The 20,844-nt window shown below is 34.8% G+C and overlaps 1 protein-coding gene across 1 annotated transcript in view; it reads right to left on the reverse strand.

Moving 5' to 3' along the window:
• The window catches only part of ADGRV1 (adhesion G protein-coupled receptor V1), a 549,981-nt gene that overhangs the window by 163,042 nt on the left and 366,095 nt on the right, over positions 1-20,844 (reverse strand). The window contains exon 85 of the mRNA XM_044265783.1: positions 16,715-16,893. Coding sequence (XP_044121718.1) covers positions 16,715-16,893 — 179 coding nt within the window. The remainder of the gene's footprint in view (positions 1-16,714; positions 16,894-20,844) is intronic.

The following is a 20,844-nucleotide window of genomic DNA, read 5'->3' on the forward strand; positions in this document are numbered from 1 at the left end:
TCGAGTCCCACATCAGGCTCCCAGCTCCATGGAGAGTCTGCTTCGCTCTCTGACCTTCTCCTCGCTCATGCTCTCTCTCACATAAATAAATAAAAATATTTAAAAAAAAAAAAAAGAAAGTGCCTTAGAACTGTAAATAGAATACAAAAAGAAACAAAAGAAAAGGAAAGAAACAAAATAAGGTAAGGCCCAGATGAAAGTATTCTGAGAGAGGCAACAAGGGGCTGGGATGGGAAAGGGATGGGAAATACGCAGTAACAACAAAGTTGTATTGGAAACAGTGATGAACAGCATGACAATGCAGAAACCTGACTGACCAGACAGACAAATGGAACAACTGTGGCAGGATACATGGCAAAAAGCCAAAGACTTGAGAAAAAAGTGTTTTTTTATAAGTGTGATTATTATAATCATAGAAGACAAGGTATAGTGATAAGTAATCAAAATACTTTGGTATCTTTGATTTTAGAACAATGGGAAAAGAGCAAATAAAATGTCTAAAGACTGGAAAACTCAACTGAGCAGAATGCAACATGTCTGTGGATTAAGGGCCAAGTACCAGACAAATGTAAAGAAAAAATAGCTGCAACTATATGTTCTAACCAAACTTCTACACTACAGAAATAAAATTTTAAAGATCTATAAGCATTCAAGAAGATGAAGAATAAATTTACCTAAATGGAAAAATAGTTTCAAGCTACTCTCTGAATACAAAATGCCAGACCATAATAATATAACGTTCCCTGAACTCTGATCTGAAAAATAACATCAAGCACAAATAGTAAGTTATTTAAGAGCATAAGGAATAAAATAAATACTGCTAGCAACGGAATTAGCAAAATGTAGGAAATATTTGAGAGACAAAAACACAAACAGGAGAGAAATTAGGGACAATATAAAGTACATGTGAAAAATACAAAAATCCAATAAGTTAATTGGTATTCAGGAAACAAAGAACTGCCCCAAAGGAATAAAGAGGTCTTTTTTTTTTTTTTTAAGATTCTATTTATTTGAGAAGGAAAGAATGAGAGAGAGAAAGCACAAGAGAGGGAAAGTCAGAGGGAGAAGCAGACTCCCTGCAGAAACTACTTATTAAAAGATTTTATTTCTTTATTTGAGAGAGAGAGCACAAACAGTGGGCAGGGAAAGAGGGAGAGGGAGAAGCAGACTTCCTTCTGGGCAGGGAGACTGATCCAGGGCTGAATCCCATGACCCTGAGATCATGACTTGAGCCAAAGGCAGATGCTTAACCAAGTGAACCACCCAGGTGTCCCAGAATACGAACAATTTATAAGAGAGGTACAAACAGCCAATAAACATAGAAAAGTATATTCAAACTCCCTAGTCTCATTAAACAAATAGCAAAAAACCCCACAATATTTCATTGCATATGTTGGTTATTTGTCAACTTGCTTGTGCCATGGGATGCCCAGATATTTAGTCAAACATTATTCTGGATGTGTCTGTGAAGGTGCTTTTGGATGATGCTAACATTTACACCAGTAGATAACCTGAATAAAGCATATTGCTTTCCTTAATGTGGGTGGGCCTTATCCAATCAGCTGAAGGCCTGAATAGAACAAAAAACCCTGATGCTCCCCTGAAAAAAAGGGAATTCTTCCTGCCTGATGGTCTTTGCCTGGAACTACACTTTCTTGTTCTCTTCTGTCTCCAGCTTGCTGACTTTTCTTGCAGACTGTGGTAATTGCTGGCCTCCAGTCTTATTAAACCAATTCCTTATCATAAATTTATATCTATCTATTTGTATATCTACCCATCTATCTCTTATCTATCTATACCCTACTGGTTCTACTTCTCTGAAAAACCCCAATATATCACACTTACCTGTCAAAATCATGAAGCTCTCAATCAAGACTATCACTGGTGTTGGGAGACTGGTACTTTCAAGAAATATCATTAAGATTGTATTTACAACCTTTCTGTATGATGGTTTTGTAATTTCAATATTTCTAAATTTCAGTATTTCTAAAAACTTCTTCTTATCTCCAGTAATTTCATTTCAAGGAAGCTGTGATGTGGAAATGTGATATAACACATTTGATTCAGGTTTTTAAATATTAAAAATTGTGACAGAGAAGAACCAAAATGTCCAATGCTGGGGAATGGTAAACACATTATGATAAGTTCTATCATGAGAGAGATATTGTGGAAAAAAAAAAAAAAAGAAAGGTACTGTGATACCAGTTAAAAAATATTGAGGTATAGTTAATGCTATGGGAAATTCTAATGATATAACATTAAGTGAAATGGGGAGATAAAAATGTGTAATTGTGGGGCACCTGGGTGGCTCAGTGGTTAAGCCTCTGCCTTCAGCTCAGGTCATGATCTCAGGGTCCTGGGATCGAGCCCCGCATCGGGCTCTCTGCTCGATGGAAAGCCTGCTTCCCCCTCTCTCTGTCTGCCTCTCTGCCTACTTGTGATCTCTGTCGGTCAAATAAATAAATAAAATCCTTTAAAAAAATAAAATAAAAAAAAGTGTAATTGTAATTTTGTATTATAAAAGTAAAAATAAATCAGAACATAAACAGAAACTATCAACAATTAGAAGAGCTTAGAAAGATGGAGATATGTCTGATTTTTATTTTTAAAAATTATATTTCTAAGTTTTCCATACTTTCTAAAACACTGATTAATTTTGTAATAAGAAAAGAAAATTACATTAAGCAGGCAGATACCCTTTCTCTGAGAAGTTATGAAGTAAAAAATACAACCCAAAAATCAACTGTCAGAAAATCCTTTTAAGCCAGGAACAGCTTTCTTAAATTTCAGTAAGTATCCTGTTTGACACACTGTTTATGTTTGTGGGCATTTCCTTTTTCATTAGAATTATCTTCAACAGAACTTCCTCTATAAATAACTGATTTGTTTCCTGAACTAATACAAACTTGACCTTTGTGGTTGTATAAGCTTGAAATTTTCAGTTTCTCAAACGAGAATTTTTGTGACACTGCAAAATACTCTGTAATAAAGAATATCTGAAAATGAGGCTGACCAACTTTTGCATTTGATCCCTAAAGTTTTTAAAGGAAATAAGCAAGATAAAATGCAATTTCACAAGCTGTGAAACATTTTTTCAGTGAGTATTACTCCACCTCCCACAGTTTTACAATTACTTCCTTACCAATGCTTTATTTGGCTTGATATTTCAAATGCTTAAGTTCTTAGCCTTTTGCATTAAAAAGTGATCATTATTCTTCCTGATTCTGCCTCTAGTTAATAAATTAAGATGAATAGAGACTGAGGTTCTTGTGGCAACACATATTCACCATTTTGACCCTGATTAAAACTCTTCAAATATTCTCAACATGTTAACTCTATCGCTGTACTTGGAAAATTTAATTAGCACACAAAATACTTAAAATAATTCCCTGAAATGATCTGATATCACACAAAAACCTACCTCATACATTAAAATGTAAAATTTCCTTAAAAATGGAGAGGAGAATGATGTGTTAATAGAGAAATAAAAATTCAAGGGAGACAAAAGTAATAGCCCTAATATAGCCAACCTCACCTTTAAAAAGAGAAAAAGAGAAACAAATACTCTTCATATTATTAGAAAACATGAACAAACAATCAGAAAAATTAATGCGGGGAGATGAACAAGCAACTGGCAAAGGAAAAATGCTAAATAAAGCTATGGGAAGATATAGATCTAAGATCATGTACTTAGTATATTGTCTGCTACAGAATAAATGAAGCTATTAAAATATACTAATTATTAAAGAAATGAAAATTTTAAAATATTTTTTATTTTGCATTTGCAAACACTGAAAAAAAACTTATGATGCCCAGAATTGGCAAGAACATGGGGCAAAAGGTTATTACACTTTGGTAATATATTTTAAAATAAAAAATTATAAATGTATCCTTTAAATGAGCCATTCCTTTGCTTAAAATTTATCCTATGGAAAATATTAACACAAATATAACAAACATAACTTTAGCAGGATATTCATTACAACAGTGTTATTTAAAAAACAAAACAAGGGGGCGCCTGGGTGGCTCAGTGGGTTAAAGCCTCTGCCTTCGGCTCAGGTCATGATCCAAGGTCCTGGGATGGAGCCCCGCATCGCACCCTCTGCTCAGCAGGGAGCATGTTTCCTCCTCTCTTCTCTCTCTCTGACTGCCTCTCTGCCTACTTGTGATCTTTATCTGTCAAATAAATGAATAAAATCTTTAAAAAAAAAAAAAAGAAAAACTAGACATAGTCTAGAAGTCTGCCAAAGAAGGGTTGGTGAAACAAACATAATAGAACATTACAGGATAGAATGTGATTAATATATATAGATTAATATAGAAAACTGTCTCATAAATGAAAAGTAAATTGCAAAATAGTACATATAGTATCCTGCTTTTGTTGCGAATGCATGTGTATACGTATATGAGTGTATGCATATGCAGAGAAAAAAGGCAAAAAAAATAGATCAAATTATCTTTGGGATGAAGTTATAGGTGAAGTTATACATTAAAAACCATTGTTATTAGAGTAAGTATTAAGACTTGGAAAGATCTATTACTAATACTAATGAAGTCATCATAAATAAAAATATTTATATGACACAACTCTCTGAGAATAATTTTAGAATAAACCTGGTTGTTTCTGGATACAGAAGAATATAGTTCCTTAGCTTTCAACAAAAATGACACTAAAGTTCTAGTATTTTTCACAACTCGTAGCCTTACCAAAAAAGACTCCTTGGAACTAAATGGATACTTAATCACTTACTTCAGAGTATATTCACATTTAGATAAACTATAGAAAACACCTGCCGTAGAATGAATGTTCTAACTGTCATAAAATTCACACGCTAAAACCCTAACCCCCAATGTGATGTATTTGGAGATGGAGCCTTTGAGAAGGAATTATTGTAGATTAGATCATGAGGGTGGGGCCTCAAGCTAGGGTTAATGCTCTGATAAAAATAAGAAGCGCAGAATCCCTCTTTCTGCGCATGCCTGGGAAGGCTACGCGAGGGCATAACCAGTGAAAGGGCTCTCACTAAGAAGAGACCATGGCACCTTGATCTGGACTTCCAGCTTCCAGAACTACGAAAAATAAACGTTTGTTGGCAGAGTCACCCAGTGTATGGAATTTTTCTGTTACATCAGTCAAAACTAAATGAGATAGTATCATAAAAGACGGAAAGCTTTAGAGGTATTTTTTCCCTCATTTATCACAAAAACAAAAAACTTCAAAGTTAGGCTGATAAAAGCTTCTGAGTTTCGGAAATATGGAAGAGTGTATTATTGACAATCTTAATGTCAAAGAAAAGGATAGAAATAATTTAATAGTATCAGAATGCCTAGAGGTAATAAAATGAAAAGCAATCCTTTAAGAATTTATAGGGTCAATAATATTTAGGCAGGGGAGATGTAATTACTACTTCACATGAGCCATACATTCCCAGAGTAGTAAGTGAGACTTGAACTGACCCCTCCAGTGTGCCAGATACTGCACACACACATGCTGTTTTGCACATGCATCATCTCAGTCCACACCACAGTTCTATGACAAAGGTTTTATTACTTCTACTCCACAGACAGGGAACTTTAAACTCTCAGAGGGTAACTTGTGCAGGGTCACAGAGAAAGAACATGGCAGAGCCAGTATTTGACTTCTTATCTATCTACTTCCAAAGCTCCTGTTCTTTCTACTGCGCTCCAACTGAAAAAAAATCTTCCAGCCACATCTCCAGACATACTTAGTATAGTGAGTTTTCTAAACTATACTTTTTTGGGTCCCTGCATTTCTGTACATGGGTGTTCTAAAACCAAGCATATTTATTTAATAGTTGAATGCTGTGTACTAGAATTAAGACTCAAAAGCTGATTTTTAGTAGGAACAGCAAGCTTCAAGGCAATTTAACATGTTCTAGTTTCATATTCTGATCTCTAGTTTCATGTAGCCTTGAAAAATAACAGCTCACATGCCCAGCACAATCTGGTAGCCTCTAGGGAAGAAACCGGAGTGGGAAGAAGGTGCTGCTGTAGTTCTCTCAAAGCTTCATTTCTAATGAAACTCCACCTTGTAAGGATCTCTGTTTTTGACCTGTCTCAGAGTCCAGTCAGTGCAGAAATTCTGATCCTTGGTTAGGGGGTAAGAATTAGGGGGTGAAGGGATAGGATTGTTTATTAAAAACAATGTAAAGCAAGTGATTAAACTTAACAGCTGCCTGAATTAGAGGATAACAAAGACTGCGGCAAGACAATCCAAAAAGCTTATAAGAAAAGCTGGGGTTTGACTCTTGGTTTTGGCTCAGGTCATGATCTCAGCATCATGGGATTGAGTCTTATGTTGGGCTTCATACTCAGTCTGGAGTCTGGTAGGGACACATTCCCCCCCCCCCCCAATCCTCCCCCAGCACTCTCCCTGTCTTGCAAATAAATAAGTAAGTATTTTGGGGGGGAAAAAAAGAAAAATAAAGAGAACCTGGGGTATGAGATGCCCACAGAGATTTTGAAAAGCTCCAGTGTGCCTGAGAATTTAGAAATCCACATGCATGCCTAGCGCCGTGTTTATGCTCAGGAAAGACTTGAGAAGGCCCTGGGTTATCTCACCACGGTTTAAGTTTGTGTATCTACCTATGCAGAAGTGAAGGTTAAGGGGGAGTTGTCATCTGCCTGCTGGAGAGTTGAAGTCATGTTCTAACATACACACAGAGCCCCTTGGCAAAGAGTGAGAGATTAATTGTTTGATGGCATTTAAGGAAATAATCTGTCAATCATTAACTAACCACTAAATTAACAGAACACAGATTAGTGGTCACATATCACAAAGAATATTTATAGAATTTAGATTTACACATTTAGAGAATTAGTTCATAAAACTCAATAAATGAACTACTACTGTAATGAGCAAAAACAACAAACTCAGGAAAAAGGGAGACTATAATCTTTAGATTTTCCACATTATAATATTTAGAATACATAAAAGCTACAAGCCATGCAAAGAAACAACCAACAGAGATTCTAAAGTTAAAAAGTATAATAACTAAACTAAAAATTTCACTATAAGGACTCAATAGCAGTTTTGAGCAGGTGGAACAAAGAATCAGTAAATAGGAAGATAAGTCAGTTGAGATTATCAAGTTTGAGGAACAGAAAAGAAAACAATGAAGGAAGAGCAACAGAATCTCAGAGTTCTTGGGACACCATCAAGCTTATAAACAAATGCATATTAAGGGTTCCAAAAGAGTAAAGAAAGAGGCAGAAAGAATATCTGGAGAAATAATGGCCCCAAACTTCTAAAATCTGATGAAAAACATCAATCTACATATCCAAGAAGCTCAACAAACTCTAATTAGGATAAACTAGAGAGAACTGTATCTAGCCATGTCATAATTAAACTGCTGAAAGACAAAGAGAGAGTCTTGAAAGCAGCAAGTTAAATCATATGACCCAACAATTCTACTTTTAGGTGTATACCCAGGTGAACTGAAAACATGTTGACACAAAAAAAACTTGTACTTTTATATTGTGTGCCATGCTTGCAAAAAATGCCCAACTTCTGTCTAATCATTCAAAAAGATTAAATAAAACCAAATATGGAGAATTCATAAAATAACTGACCAGTATTCATCAAAAGTAAAAAAACAAGGGAAGAAAGGGGAACTACCAGATTGGAAGAGATAATGAGGCAAGGTCATTGAATGATGTGTGGAATCCTTGGATTTTGGAACAGAAAAAGCACACTGCAGAGAAAACTGCAAAAATCTGAGCATGGTCTGTCATTTAGTTAATACTTCTTTATCATAGTTACTATCCTGGTTTTTTGATCATTGCACTATGGTTATGTAAGTATGAATGTGTGTACCCAGGTTGAAGGGTATACATGAATGCTGACAATTTCTACACATTTTCTGTGTTTAAAATTCTTTAAAAAACAAAATGTAAGAAAAAAAAGATTGATATTGATAGAGCAAGTTTGGAGGAGAGCTACTAAGAGAGAAAAGATGCAAAAGCATGTCGTATCAGGATATATTTTAACAAGTAAATGTTAAGCTTGAAAAAAAAAAAAAGAACTGTGACAAACCATAGGCTTATCAAGTTGAAAATATGAGGTTACTTTTTGTTTCTTGTTTGTTTTTTGGTATGAGCTCAGCAACTAAATACAGAGCCAGAATCTACAGGATTTCTACTGTATGTGAAAAAGAACCCTGGGAGGGAATAAATTTTTTCTCACAGATGAGTTCTACCATAAAGTAAATGAACATTTGTCTGCAATGATGTAAAGATTACTCAAGGAGTGCATGGGGACTGGCTTTGATGCTTTATAAAGTTCTTATTTTATTTTGTCCAGGTTCTGCCTTGCCTGAAAAAAGAAGGTCTAGGGACTGAGAAGCCATGAAGGATGTAACTCAATGTACCCGACAGAATTTTTCTCAGAGAGATAAAGCAGGAGTCACAGGGGTGCCTGGGTGGCTCACTGGGTTAAGCCTCTAGCTTGGGCTCAGGTCATTGTCTCCGGGTCCTGGAATCAAGCCCCACATGGGGCTCTCTGCTCAGCAGGGAGCCTGCTTCCCAACTCTCTCTGCCTGCCTCTCTGCCTACTTGTGATCTCTCTCTGTCAAATAAATAAATAAAATCTTAAAAAAAAAAAAAAGGAGTAGTCACAAAAGCTAAGGTGTTGCTAGGAGAGAGAAAGCTAACATAAGATAAGAGAATGAGATAAGATAACTAAAATGAGTTGTTAATCAGTACCCACTAAAAAGTAAATAAACTGAATATCTGGAATAAGAAGTTCAAGATACCCTGAACAGGGTTTGAATTATAATGTTTTTGTTTTATTAAGGCAAGCTAGATATTTTCCAACCCTTCAATACTTGTATTCTAAGACCTTGAAGGAAAGCATACTTCCCACACCTCTTTACTTTGGAGCTCTGAATGAATGGAGATATATATATCTCCATATATATATGGAAAGAGAGAGAGAAGCTTTAGATTGGCATATATATATATATAGTGTGTGTGTGCAATAATAAACACGTGCAATAATACACCCCACACCTGTGCATATCTATGAAGAGGTCTTCACAATACTCCTCTTTCATAGATACATGTATCTATCTATGATAGATATATCAGAAAGAAAGGGATTTTCTCTAATCCTCAGACAGTAAGTAAACAGTCTCCCTATGTTTATAAACATTTTTTTTCATGATTCTCTTTTTAAGTAATTTAATAAAGATAAAGAGTCTCATATGATATCAAACTTTCCATAAAGTGCTATTACTTCTACTTAGTTCTAATTTAGAAAAATAGATTTGTTCTCTATATTAGCAACATTTCTCTTAATACAGCTAGCAAAATTAGATTGTTTTCCGAGGATTAAGTAATTTATGAAATGGGTAATTCAGTTCAGGACCAGGATAATCAGAAGAGGTTATAATTAAGATTTGTTAAAACTAACAAAAGTAAAACATGATGCTAAAATACTAAAACTGAAATACTACAAAATTTTAAAACTATAATTAATGTTAAAATTAAGTTATTCATTTTTTCATTATGAGTTAACAAATTCTTAGCTTAAATAGAAGAGAGTTCACTTAGATCTTTGCCCATTATAGTTATTCTATAAGTATAAGCCGACTTTTTTTAAGTTTGCATTCATAAGAATTAGCAAGAAAGAGAAAAAAAGCAATCTTTTTATATTACTTATTTTTTTATTAACATAAAATATATTATTGGTTTCAGAGGTACCCATCTGTGATTCATCATCCACTGTTCATTACATCACATGCCCTCCTTAATGTCCATCACCCAGTTACCCCATTCCCTCACCACCTTCCCCTCCAGAAACCCAAAGCAAGTATTTTAGAAATACAAACCAACCTATCATCATTATTATGTCAGTTTTACTGTTATTGACATTTATTAATGTGTCAGGGTTTTGCAGCTGAAAAGTAAGAATAGTGAGAGAGGGAAAGTCTTCACTGTCCTTTCTTCTCTATGACATGACTCTGACACTCATTCTCAGTCACTCTGTCCTTTCATAGCCACAGAGTTGTGGGCCCAATAATGGCTTTTCATCCCTTTAGGGACAATTTTCAGGGCTGCATTACCTTTGCTCCTACCCTAGCTCTTGACTCAGTTCTATATCCTTTTTCTTCTGCACTTTGCTTGATCAGACTAGGGATTTCTCTTCACCTTGTTTCTTTTTTTTTTTTTTTAATTTTTAAATTAACATATAATGTATTATCAGCCCCAGGGGTACAGGTCTGTGAATTGCCAGGTTTACACATTTCACAGCACTCACCAGAGCACATACCCTCCTCAATGTCCGTAACTCCACCACCCTCTCCCAACCCCCCTTCCCCCCCAGCAACCCTCAGTTTGTTTTAGATTAAGAGTTTCAGATTAAGAGTCTCTTATGGTTTGTCTCCCTCCCAATCCCATCTTGTTTCATTTATTCTTTTCCTACCCCCCAAACACCCACATTGCATCTCCATTTCCTCATATCAGGGAGATCATATGATAGTTGTCTTTCTCCGACTGACTTATTTCACTAAGCATAATACCCTCTAGTTCCATCCTTCACCTTGTTTCTTTTTCGTAAAGTAGCCAAGAAGCGAATCCAAGAAAAATAGACAAATAATCCCAAAGACACTTACAAACTATTTAAGAGAGACTACCCCTGGGTATTCTCATTAGAATTATTTCTGGCAACCAATGGAAATCAATCAAGGCCAGATTTCCTTTACTTTGACGTTATTTTAGTAAAGCACTGTTCAATTCTAAGATAAAAAAGAAAGCTGGAAGAATATCTAGAATTAATTTCAAAAAGTGATGAAAATGTCATTAAGAACACATTAAAGGTATAGGAAGCCTTTTGTTAATTCTGAGTATAGTATGGTTCCTCATAGAGTCATAAGATCATCTGGCTCAGTGATAAAGAAGGAGTAATAAGTCTATACTGGATTTTCTATTTTACAGACAAAAGAGACAAAAGTAAATTTTAAATTTTATAATCTCTGTAGGACTTTTCTCTAGATCATGTTGTGTAACTTAAATCTAGATAAAAAATCCATTAGTTGAGGTAAATTAGAATTTGATCTTTTGTATATGTATATACATATACATATGTACATATAAGAAATGTATATATATATGTATATATAAGAAAAAAATTGACAGTCCTCATGTAGTATTTTGAGTATTAAGATATTCAGTATTATTTGGTGACTTCCGAGTATTTTAGATACATTTTGATAATCATATTATCAATTTTAATATAAATATGTTACTACATAGAGAAAGCATGAAAGTTATCTCTAATCCCTTATTTGTATATACTTCCTTTGGTTGTTAAGGATTTCCTTTTTCCGGTTCTGATATTTACATCAAAGAATACATTAAGCCCTGCATCCTTCAAAAATTTAGTAACTTTTACCATCTGTTACCAGTTACTAATCACTGATCTCCACTCTGAATTTCAATTAATATAGCTGACATAATCATCAAATACTTATAATATTTGTGAATGTTTCAAAAATTCACAATATGGTATGATTGGTACAATCACAGGATTTATGAAAGGTTCTGAGTCTAATGAGGATACTCATTAATCTGAAACTAGATACTCCTCAGAGATAATATTTAAGCTGATGTTTAAAGGGGAAAAATAGGTATTTTCTAGGCAGACAAAAGGAAAGAAAACCATTTGAGATATAAAGGATATATTCAAAGGTATAGGCACAAGAAATCATGGGAAATATCAAATGATTCAGTTGCAAAGGAGAACTGGGGAGGATGGGTATGAGGGATGCTAAGGAAGCTGGTTCGACAGGTTAGTGTCAACCATGGATGACCTAAGAGTCCAGGATCTTGAAGGTAATGAAAAGCAACTGTTGGGTTTTAAGCATCAGAGTGATATGTACATTTCCATGTTTCAGAATTTAGTAGATGGATTCAAAAAGGAAGAAATCAGAGAGAGAGGAGCACAAGTTAGGAGGCAACCCGACAGAGCAGACAAAGATGACAAAAATGAACTGAAGAGACAATGATGAAATAAAAGATGAAGATGAAAGTGAGAAAGTAAATTAGGAAGACATTTAAGAATTAGGCTAGAAAATAACTTGTGATTAATAGCATGTGAATTATAAGAAAAAAGAAGTAGAAAAACTTAAGTGGGTTCCCAGGTGCATGGTGGCTCTTTCTAGAAAATGTAGATCAAAGCACACATTTAGAAGATCAATTTTTAGAAGATCAATTTAAAACAGACTAAGTATAAGAAAGCTGTGTGTCATTCTGGTAAAGATGTTTATTGGACTTCTACATCTATAAGTCCCCAAACAATCTCAGCTTTTCCAAAACACATTACAATAAAACTGTGAAAAATCAAAGACAAAGAGAATCTTAAAAGCAGAGACAGAAAACAAGCATGTAACTTACAAAGGAAGCCCACTAATGCTCTCAGTGGATTTCTCAGCTTAAACCTTACAGGACGGGAAAGAGTGGGATGATCTATTCAGAGTGCTGAAAGGAAAAAAAAAAATGTGCTAATCAAGAATACCCTATCAGGCAAAATTATTCTTCAGAAATGAAGGCGAAATAAAGATTTCCCCACAAAAATAAAAGCTGAAGGACTTTATCCCCACTAGTTCTGCCTTATGAGTAAAGGTGAAAGGAGTTCTTCAAGCTGAAATGAAAGGATGCTAATGGGTTACCTGAAAGTACAGGAAAATATACAGAATACTGGTAAAGGAAACGATATGGTCAAATTCAGAATTCTCAATAGTGTATTACCATGGTATGTTAATCATATAATTCTAGCATAAAGACTGAAGAAAAAAAAGGATTAAAAATAATGACAGCCTCATGAATTTTTAAATGAATACTCAATGTAAAAAGAAGTAAGTTGCAAAAGGAGGGATAAAGTTAAAGGGTCATGTTTGTGCATGTAATTAAAGTTAAGTTGTTAGCATAAAATAGTTACATCTAGATGTTGTTTTATGTAAGCCTCATGGTAATCACAAAACAAAAACCTACAGTAGACCCACGAAAGACAAAAAGAAGGAATCAAAGTATACCACTAAGGAAACCATCAATTAATAAAAGAAGACAGCAGAGAAAGAAGAAAGGAGTATGTGAAGTACAAAACAGAAGACAATTAATAAGATGACATTAGTTAGTTTTTACGTATCAATATGTACTCTAAATGTAAATGAACTCAGTTCTCCAATAAAAGGACAGAGTAGCTGAATGGATGGAAAGGAACAAAAAAGATCTAATTGCATGCTGCCTACAAGAGAGTCACTTCAGCTTCAGGGACACACATGGATTCAAAATTTTAAAAATGTGAAAAATAGTCCATCAAGTGGAAACCAAAAGAGTGAAAGGGGGTAGTGTTATACTTGTATCAGACAAAATAAACTTCAACTCAAAAAGGTATAACAAGTAATAAAGCAAGCCATGATATAATAATGATAAAGGGGCAATTCATCAAGTGGGTATATAACAATCATAAATACACCTGTACCTAATGTCAGATCACCAAAATATATTAAGGGAATACTAACAGAACAGACGGAGAAACAAACAACAATACAATAATAGTAGGGAGCTTTAATATTCTATTTTTAATGATGGATTTATCAAATGAAAATGTTAGACTTGAACTATAGTTAGATTAAATGGGCCTACAGATAAATACAGAACATTCAATCCAATAGTAGCAAGATACACATTCTTCTTCTTCTACTTTTTTTTTTTTTTTTGTGGCTATACAATCTTCTAATGTGCATACAGAACATTCTCCAGAATAGATCATACATTAGGCTACAAAACAAGTCTTAACAAATTAAAGAAGACTGAAATCATACCAAATATCTTTCCAACCACAATGGTATGAAACTAGAAATCAGTAACAGGAAGAAAACTAAAAAATTCACAAATATGTGGAAATTAAACAATATATCCCTAAACAACTAATGCATAAAAAGAAGAAATCAAAAGGGAAATAAAGTACTCTGAAACAAACAAAAACAGAAACACAACATACCAAAACATGGGATGCAGAAAAAACAGTTCTAAGATGATATTTATAGTGATAAGTGCTTACATTAGAAAAAAGAAAGATGTCAAATTAACAACCTAACAACCTAGCAAATTAACAACACCTCAAGGAACTAGAAAAAAAGAACAAACTCAGCCCACAGTTAGCAGAAGAAAGGAAATAATAAAGATCACAGAGTCTTGGTGGGAATGTAAACTGGCACAGCCACTAGAGTAAACAGTAAGTAAACAGTACGGAGGTTCCTCAGAATATTAAAAACAGAACTATTATATGACCCAACAATCTCATCTCTGCGTACATACCCAAAGGAAATGAAATCTGGACCTTATTTTTTTTTTAAGATTAATTTAATTATTTGAGAAAGAGAGAGGAGAGCTCCACACAAGAGCCCTGCTCCAGGGAGTTGTAAGCGACCAAGCCACCCAGGTATCCCAAGCATGCAACTTTTAATCTTAGGGTCATGAGTTCAAGCCCCATGTTGGGCACAGAGCTTACTTAAAAAAAACAAAACAAAACAAAAAAAACTAAGGAAGAAATAACACCAAACTTGAAAACTATTCCAGCTAATAGAAGAGAGATCACTCCCTGTTTTCATGAAATTATCATAATCTTGGTTCCAAAATTTGACAAAAACATCTTTTAAAAAGCAACTTGTACATATTGATACAATAGAGCTCTATTTAGAGAAAATAGAAAATAGAAATAGAAATTCAAAAGAAATTGTTTATTACTATGAAGTAACCACTGCATAACAAATGAGCTACTATTTCACACCATCACAAATCCTATCATTACTCTGAAAGAAAAGATATGTTTATGTACATGATCAAGATATACAAGATTTTTCATAAATAATATAGTAACTTGTATACTTATATTGAGATTAAAGTGATAATTAAAAATACAGAATTTAAAAAAATTTTTATAACTGTAACAAATTTACATAGGGATGATTTAGGAATTTTTTGTAGAGGACACAAGTAACTTATAATACTTACAAAACTCAGTCACTTTTGGTCTAATAATCCCTGTCATATTAAAACCAGGTAGAGGTTAATGTACTTTGCATTTCACTTATTATAACTGAGCTGATAATAAAAAACTTTTTGCAAAAGCCTCAGAAGGCAAATATTTTAACAGTTGATTTGGACATTCTTGTATAATAGTTTATTTCCCTCTTTAAAAACCCCTTTACAAGTACCAAAAGAGTTCTTTTAATTAATATCACTTTCATCAGGTCCCATTTATCAAGGCTGGGTGGGTACACATGTAATGCTAAAACTGCTGCCAAATAAGTCCTGTCTTGCCAGGAAACTCGTGAAAGGGATGGGCAGCTGGCCACCAGGGTTTGTCTCATGGTTACTTTGTATTTGACAAAGAATGATGTCAAACTTTCTGAAATTAATCCTGGCTGCCCAAGATTTAAATTAATGCCAGGGGTAACAAAGTGTCATAACATAATTTTGAAAAGACACAATAATTCCCTTCTAGAAGATCAGGCTTTAGGAATTTTAATGCACAAAATACATTATAATGTTATAAAGTAATCAATATGAGGGAATTTTAATGAATCTCAATAAAAAATTACTATATATGGCCTCTCAGTGGGTGTGTGCATATCACATAGCTAGTTTCCTTGGTTGAAGAGAGTATGGGATATGTGTGTGTGATTGCCTATTTGTGAAATACATTTGCATACATTAATTACAATTATTTATTAAGTAATAATGAACAATTATAACCGATCAGAGGCAATAATGATATTGAAATGACTTCTGCTTATATAGTACTTTTACTTTCAAAGATTTTTCACATCAATTAACTCATTTTTATCTTCACAATAACCTGTGAGATAATTAGGTAAACTGTCATCATAAAATTGGAAATAGGTTATTCTTTCTTATTTAGAAATGTTACTTTCCCCATCTAATCCTCACTACACCAAGGGAGCAGATTAAACTTTATTATAAAATTTTTTCCCCCTCCTGCATATGGAGTCAATAAAAGGGGTTGAGTAGTCCTCAAAGCTGTAAGACACCAGATTCAAGATTAAGGCATGTATATGTGTGTATAGAGATTTGTTACATTTAAAGACTATTAATGCACCTTAGTCAGAACATATAAGAAGGTCCCAGTTGACCCTGTCTCCTTCTTGTGTCCTTTTGCAGACACTCTCCATTCACTCCGATACAGCCTTTTGGTATTTAAGGATGTTGTGGATGACAGTGACTGCCATCTTTCCCTTCCCAACCTCCCCCAAAATGTCAGATTCCTTAGATAATATGCCAAACTCCATATTTTTCACTGATTCTATCCTTTATCAAAACTTTCATAGTTCCCTGCTTTTACTAGGTACTGTATTACTACGTATTGTTCTTAATCTAATAAATCTAATAAACTAAATTATGCTAAGGTACAAATTACTGAGAATTGTCTAATAGCTCAACTCACCTGAGAAAACTGTATCCGTCAGAGGAACTAGAAAGGCAACCATTTCTTACTTCAAGGGATAATTAGAGGAAGTAGAGATTTAGTCAGTCTGGTGGGAAAGCAGAGGTCTGCCTGGTATTCTTTGTTCGGCCATACTGCTTAGTCTACTGCTCCACCATCTACTAATGAAGCTATCTGAGTTTACAAAGGCCAAGAAGGCAAGGAGTTCTGCCTAGATATACTTACAGGTCACCATGGATGAGTCCATAGATCTGTGGCATGCTCTGATGATAGATTCCTCTCAAAATAATAATGAGGAGAATCACCACAAAGGCTGGAAGTCCCCAACTCAGAAGGAAAAACAGCAGATACCGTCTCTCTGTGTGTTCATCGTTCATCACCAGTACATACCAGAAATTCACAGACTAAGGAAGGAAACAGAACATAAAAGAGTAAGTTCTGGTCTAATGTCACAGGACACAAACTCACCTGGGCTGGACATAAAGTGTTATGGTCCAACAAAGGCTAGAATTACTTAATAATTATTTTTTTGTTTGTTTCTTTGTTTTTTAGATAATTCACATATTTCATACATCCAAGAAATTCAGAATACCTCGAAAATCTTGAAACACTGGAAAATATTAATTGTACTTTTTATTTTCCTTAGTTTGCTTTGATTTATTCACAGCCATAGTCCTCTGTGATTGTTCTGTGCATGTTGAAGAAACATACACTGATATTCAAATCTACTGCCCATGTGAACAGCTTCATGATGATAATAAAGTGAACAGCTCTTTGTGTCAGACTTTGACAACTTTTTAAAAGATTTTTATTTATATTTTTTCAAGAGTGAGAGACAGTAAGAGCATGTTGGGGTGGGGGAAGGAGCAGGAGAGGGAGAGAATCTCAGGCAGACTCCCCAGTGAGCACAGAGCCCGACATGGTGGTCAATCTCATGACTCCGAGATCATGACGGAGCTGAAATGAAGAGTTGGTTGCTTAACTGACTGAGCCAGTCAGACACCCCTGTTAAATTTTCTTAAGGCCTTATCATATGAGAGGGCTAGATACTTTTCCAGGGAATGGGTATATAATTGTGAAGAGAGCCCCATGTCAGTCCCCAGCAGAAGACATATATGAGTAAACAGAAAATGACTTCACAGAGATAAAAGTTCTGCGATGGGGTAGGTTTTGTACCTACTTTTCCTTCTCAGTTTATATGCTCTTTTTTTTCATTCATGGACTTGACAATTATTTATTGAGTGCCTACTAAATTTCAGGGACCAGTCCAAGCATGGGGGATATAGAAGTGAAAGAGATGAGGGAGGTATTTACTTTCCTTTATGTTAGTTTCCAAGGAAGTGGGAAAGAAGTCATCATAGAAAGTATGTATTTTATATTTATAGTGTATTTTATATCCATTATTTCTTATTAAGATAAGAAATATAAAAATGAGGGACACCTGGGTGGCTCAGTCGGTTAAGCATCTGCCTTTGGCTCAGGACATGATCCCATGGTCTTGGGATTGAGCCCCATGTCAGGCTCCCTTCTTGGAGGGGAGTCTGTTTCTCCCTTTCCCTCTGCCTGCCACTCTGCCTACTTGTGCTCTCTCTCTCTCTCAAATAAATAAATACAATTTTTAAAAAAATATAAAAAGGATAAGTATATAGAGGGGGATGAGGGGACACATTAGATAAACAGAATAGGAAAAGAAAATGTTCTTATTGGCCCCCAATCCTGCACTTCGATCCTACACCTAAGCCAAATCTAGAACTTACATTTTCTGCCTTCTAGTGTTCTTTTTCCACTAGCGCACTTACACTTAATTATCATTTAGCACACAAACAACACTGAATGTCATATATTTCACACAATGATACTTCTCCACTAGATAAATCTCCCTTCTTAGTTTCTTATGGTGGAAAAAGTGTGAGTATAGATAAATTACATATACATACATACATATATACATATATATTATTCATATATACATCAGAGGGATAATCAGTAGCAAGCAACAACAATCCTGTAGTTCAGTTTCTTCATGTATACAATGAGGTTACTCTAAAGATTAAATGAGATATTATGTATGAAATGCTGAGCACACAGTCAGCATCGGGAAATGTTGCCAGCTCCTTTAAATCTCCTATTAGGATGTCTGACAGTGTGAAAGACAAAAAATGAATAGTTTAAGAACAAAGTAAGCTGTGATATGATGGAAGCTCTTTCTCTGTGATAAATAAACATGCCTTATGTTCATGGAAAGGCTTTCAGGTGCTATTTACAGAGGCTTCTAAGTAAGGCTCTATCTGGACCAAATCAGCCTTGAGGGATTAGTATTAACTGGGCTAAACAAGGGAAAAATAAAAATGTTTGGTTACTTGGAGATTTTTGTCTCTGAATTTTATTTCCTGTCAGCACTCCATATCTTTATGTACACCTGCCTATATCTGTAATTATGAGTAATTTGAGTTGTTGCTTATGTAAATTTGTTCTAACTTCTTTTTTGGATCATTAAATCCAACAGGGTTTTCCCCGTTCTTTCCATAATTAGACAGGGACACGCACCTAAGTAAGTGTGATTGTATGAAGTATCTAACACAGAGTTGATCAAACTGCCTGTTAGAGAATGAAAATTCAGGCAAAGGAAGGATGATGAGCCCATCTCCAAAATAAAACTGCTAATTATTTATTTTAAATAGATGTTTGTGTTTGTAACCATGTAAGATGGTAACTCACGGGTGTTGTTGGTGGAAGTGTCAGAAAGCAGAGCATGGTAAATAACTCCTAAGTTGATTCATCATAATAGAGAATGGGATATTTCCAAAATGTTTGCCTTTATGAAAATGGACATTAGTTCCATCAGTTAGAATCACTCAACCTTTTAGCAATTGTTTGACCTTTACCAGAGACTCCGATAAGACTGAAACAAGTGTAACTGTTCGATTTGTACATGCACAGCTTCTGCTCCAAAGAGCTCAAGGCATAGTGTGGCTGAACAGTCAATTAAGCAAAACAAGTTCCTGTAGTCAAAGCTTTTGTTGACTTAAAAAAAAAAATCCCTTTTCTTCCCAAAAGAATCCAACCACTGAGATGTACCCTAAAGACATATTTCCCATTGTATGTGTTTTTTTTTTCTTTTTTGCTATAGAATTGAAATACTATGTAATTAAATGATGTCTAATTATTTTAGAAATACCATATGGCCCAAACATAAGATTTGTTTTGACTACCTAATTTCAAGTTTTACTTGAATTTTAAGTTATTTTAATATAATGTGGTAGGTACCTTTTGGAATATGCCTAGGTCATGAGTTCTCCTTCTTAGAATCTTATTTCATCCCACCCCAACATATGCAGAGTGGGTTCATGACCCTGCTCCTCCACCCACAGCTGATTTGATCTGGAGAAGTCTGCCCCAGGCTGGGCCAATCATGAATCACTGAATTCCATGAAATTCAGTGACAGTCTAAGCTGGTCAGCTGGAAAAAGAGGACATACAGACTTTAGTGATGGAGAAAGGCAGAAGCACAGTGGAGAGAAAGTGTGTTTATAGAGAATATGGTTTGTGGGTTCAGTAAATTATCCTATATGCCTATTATTCCTTTTATGATGTAAATGTTTGCTTAAATTATTTCAATTTAGTTTTTCTTTATGTTAAAAGAAAAAACAAAATTTACTGAGGTATATATTGCTATTCAAAACCAGTGGAATTGAAACACCAGTTACTACCATTCTCTAAACAGAGGAAACAGTGGAGCATTGACTATGTTCTTTTCCCTGTAATCAAGGTTCCTCTTTTGTAATCTAAGACTATTTAAAGACCACTATGTTTGAATAATAGTTTTATGCTGACAGACACATAGCATATGTGTGCCTTGGTGTCTGTGTGATTATTCAGTGTTGGAACTAATGAAATTTTGAAAACTCAATAGTTTAAAGGGTATCACTCTCACCCAGACATGATTCAAGTGGACTGGGCATGGCTCACTATTCACTGCACATGTGATGTTTTTCCTGCTAAACACTAACTGTGAACTGAGAATGGTAACAGTTAGGTCTCTATTTACACTTCTATCTCTAAGCTTTAACAATTTTGTTAGAACCATCTTACAGACCATCTCAAGACATCATCATTATGTAGTCATGTTACCTTTTTAACCAAAGTATTATCCCTGGGTTGCCTGGGTGGCTCAGTTAAGTATCTGACTCTTGATTTCAGCTCAGGTCATCATCTCAGGGTTGTGGGATCAAGCCCTGAATCAGGATTTGTGCTGGGCATGGAACCTGCTTAAGGTTTTCTCTTCCTCTCCCCGCCCCAACCCTCTCTCCTTCTCTAAAAACAAAACAAAGCAAAATACTCCAACTCCCCCAAAG

The sequence above is a fragment of the Neovison vison genome, chromosome 1 (genome assembly GCF_020171115.1).
Source record: "Neovison vison isolate M4711 chromosome 1, ASM_NN_V1, whole genome shotgun sequence".
NCBI lineage: Eukaryota > Metazoa > Chordata > Mammalia > Carnivora > Mustelidae > Neogale > Neogale vison.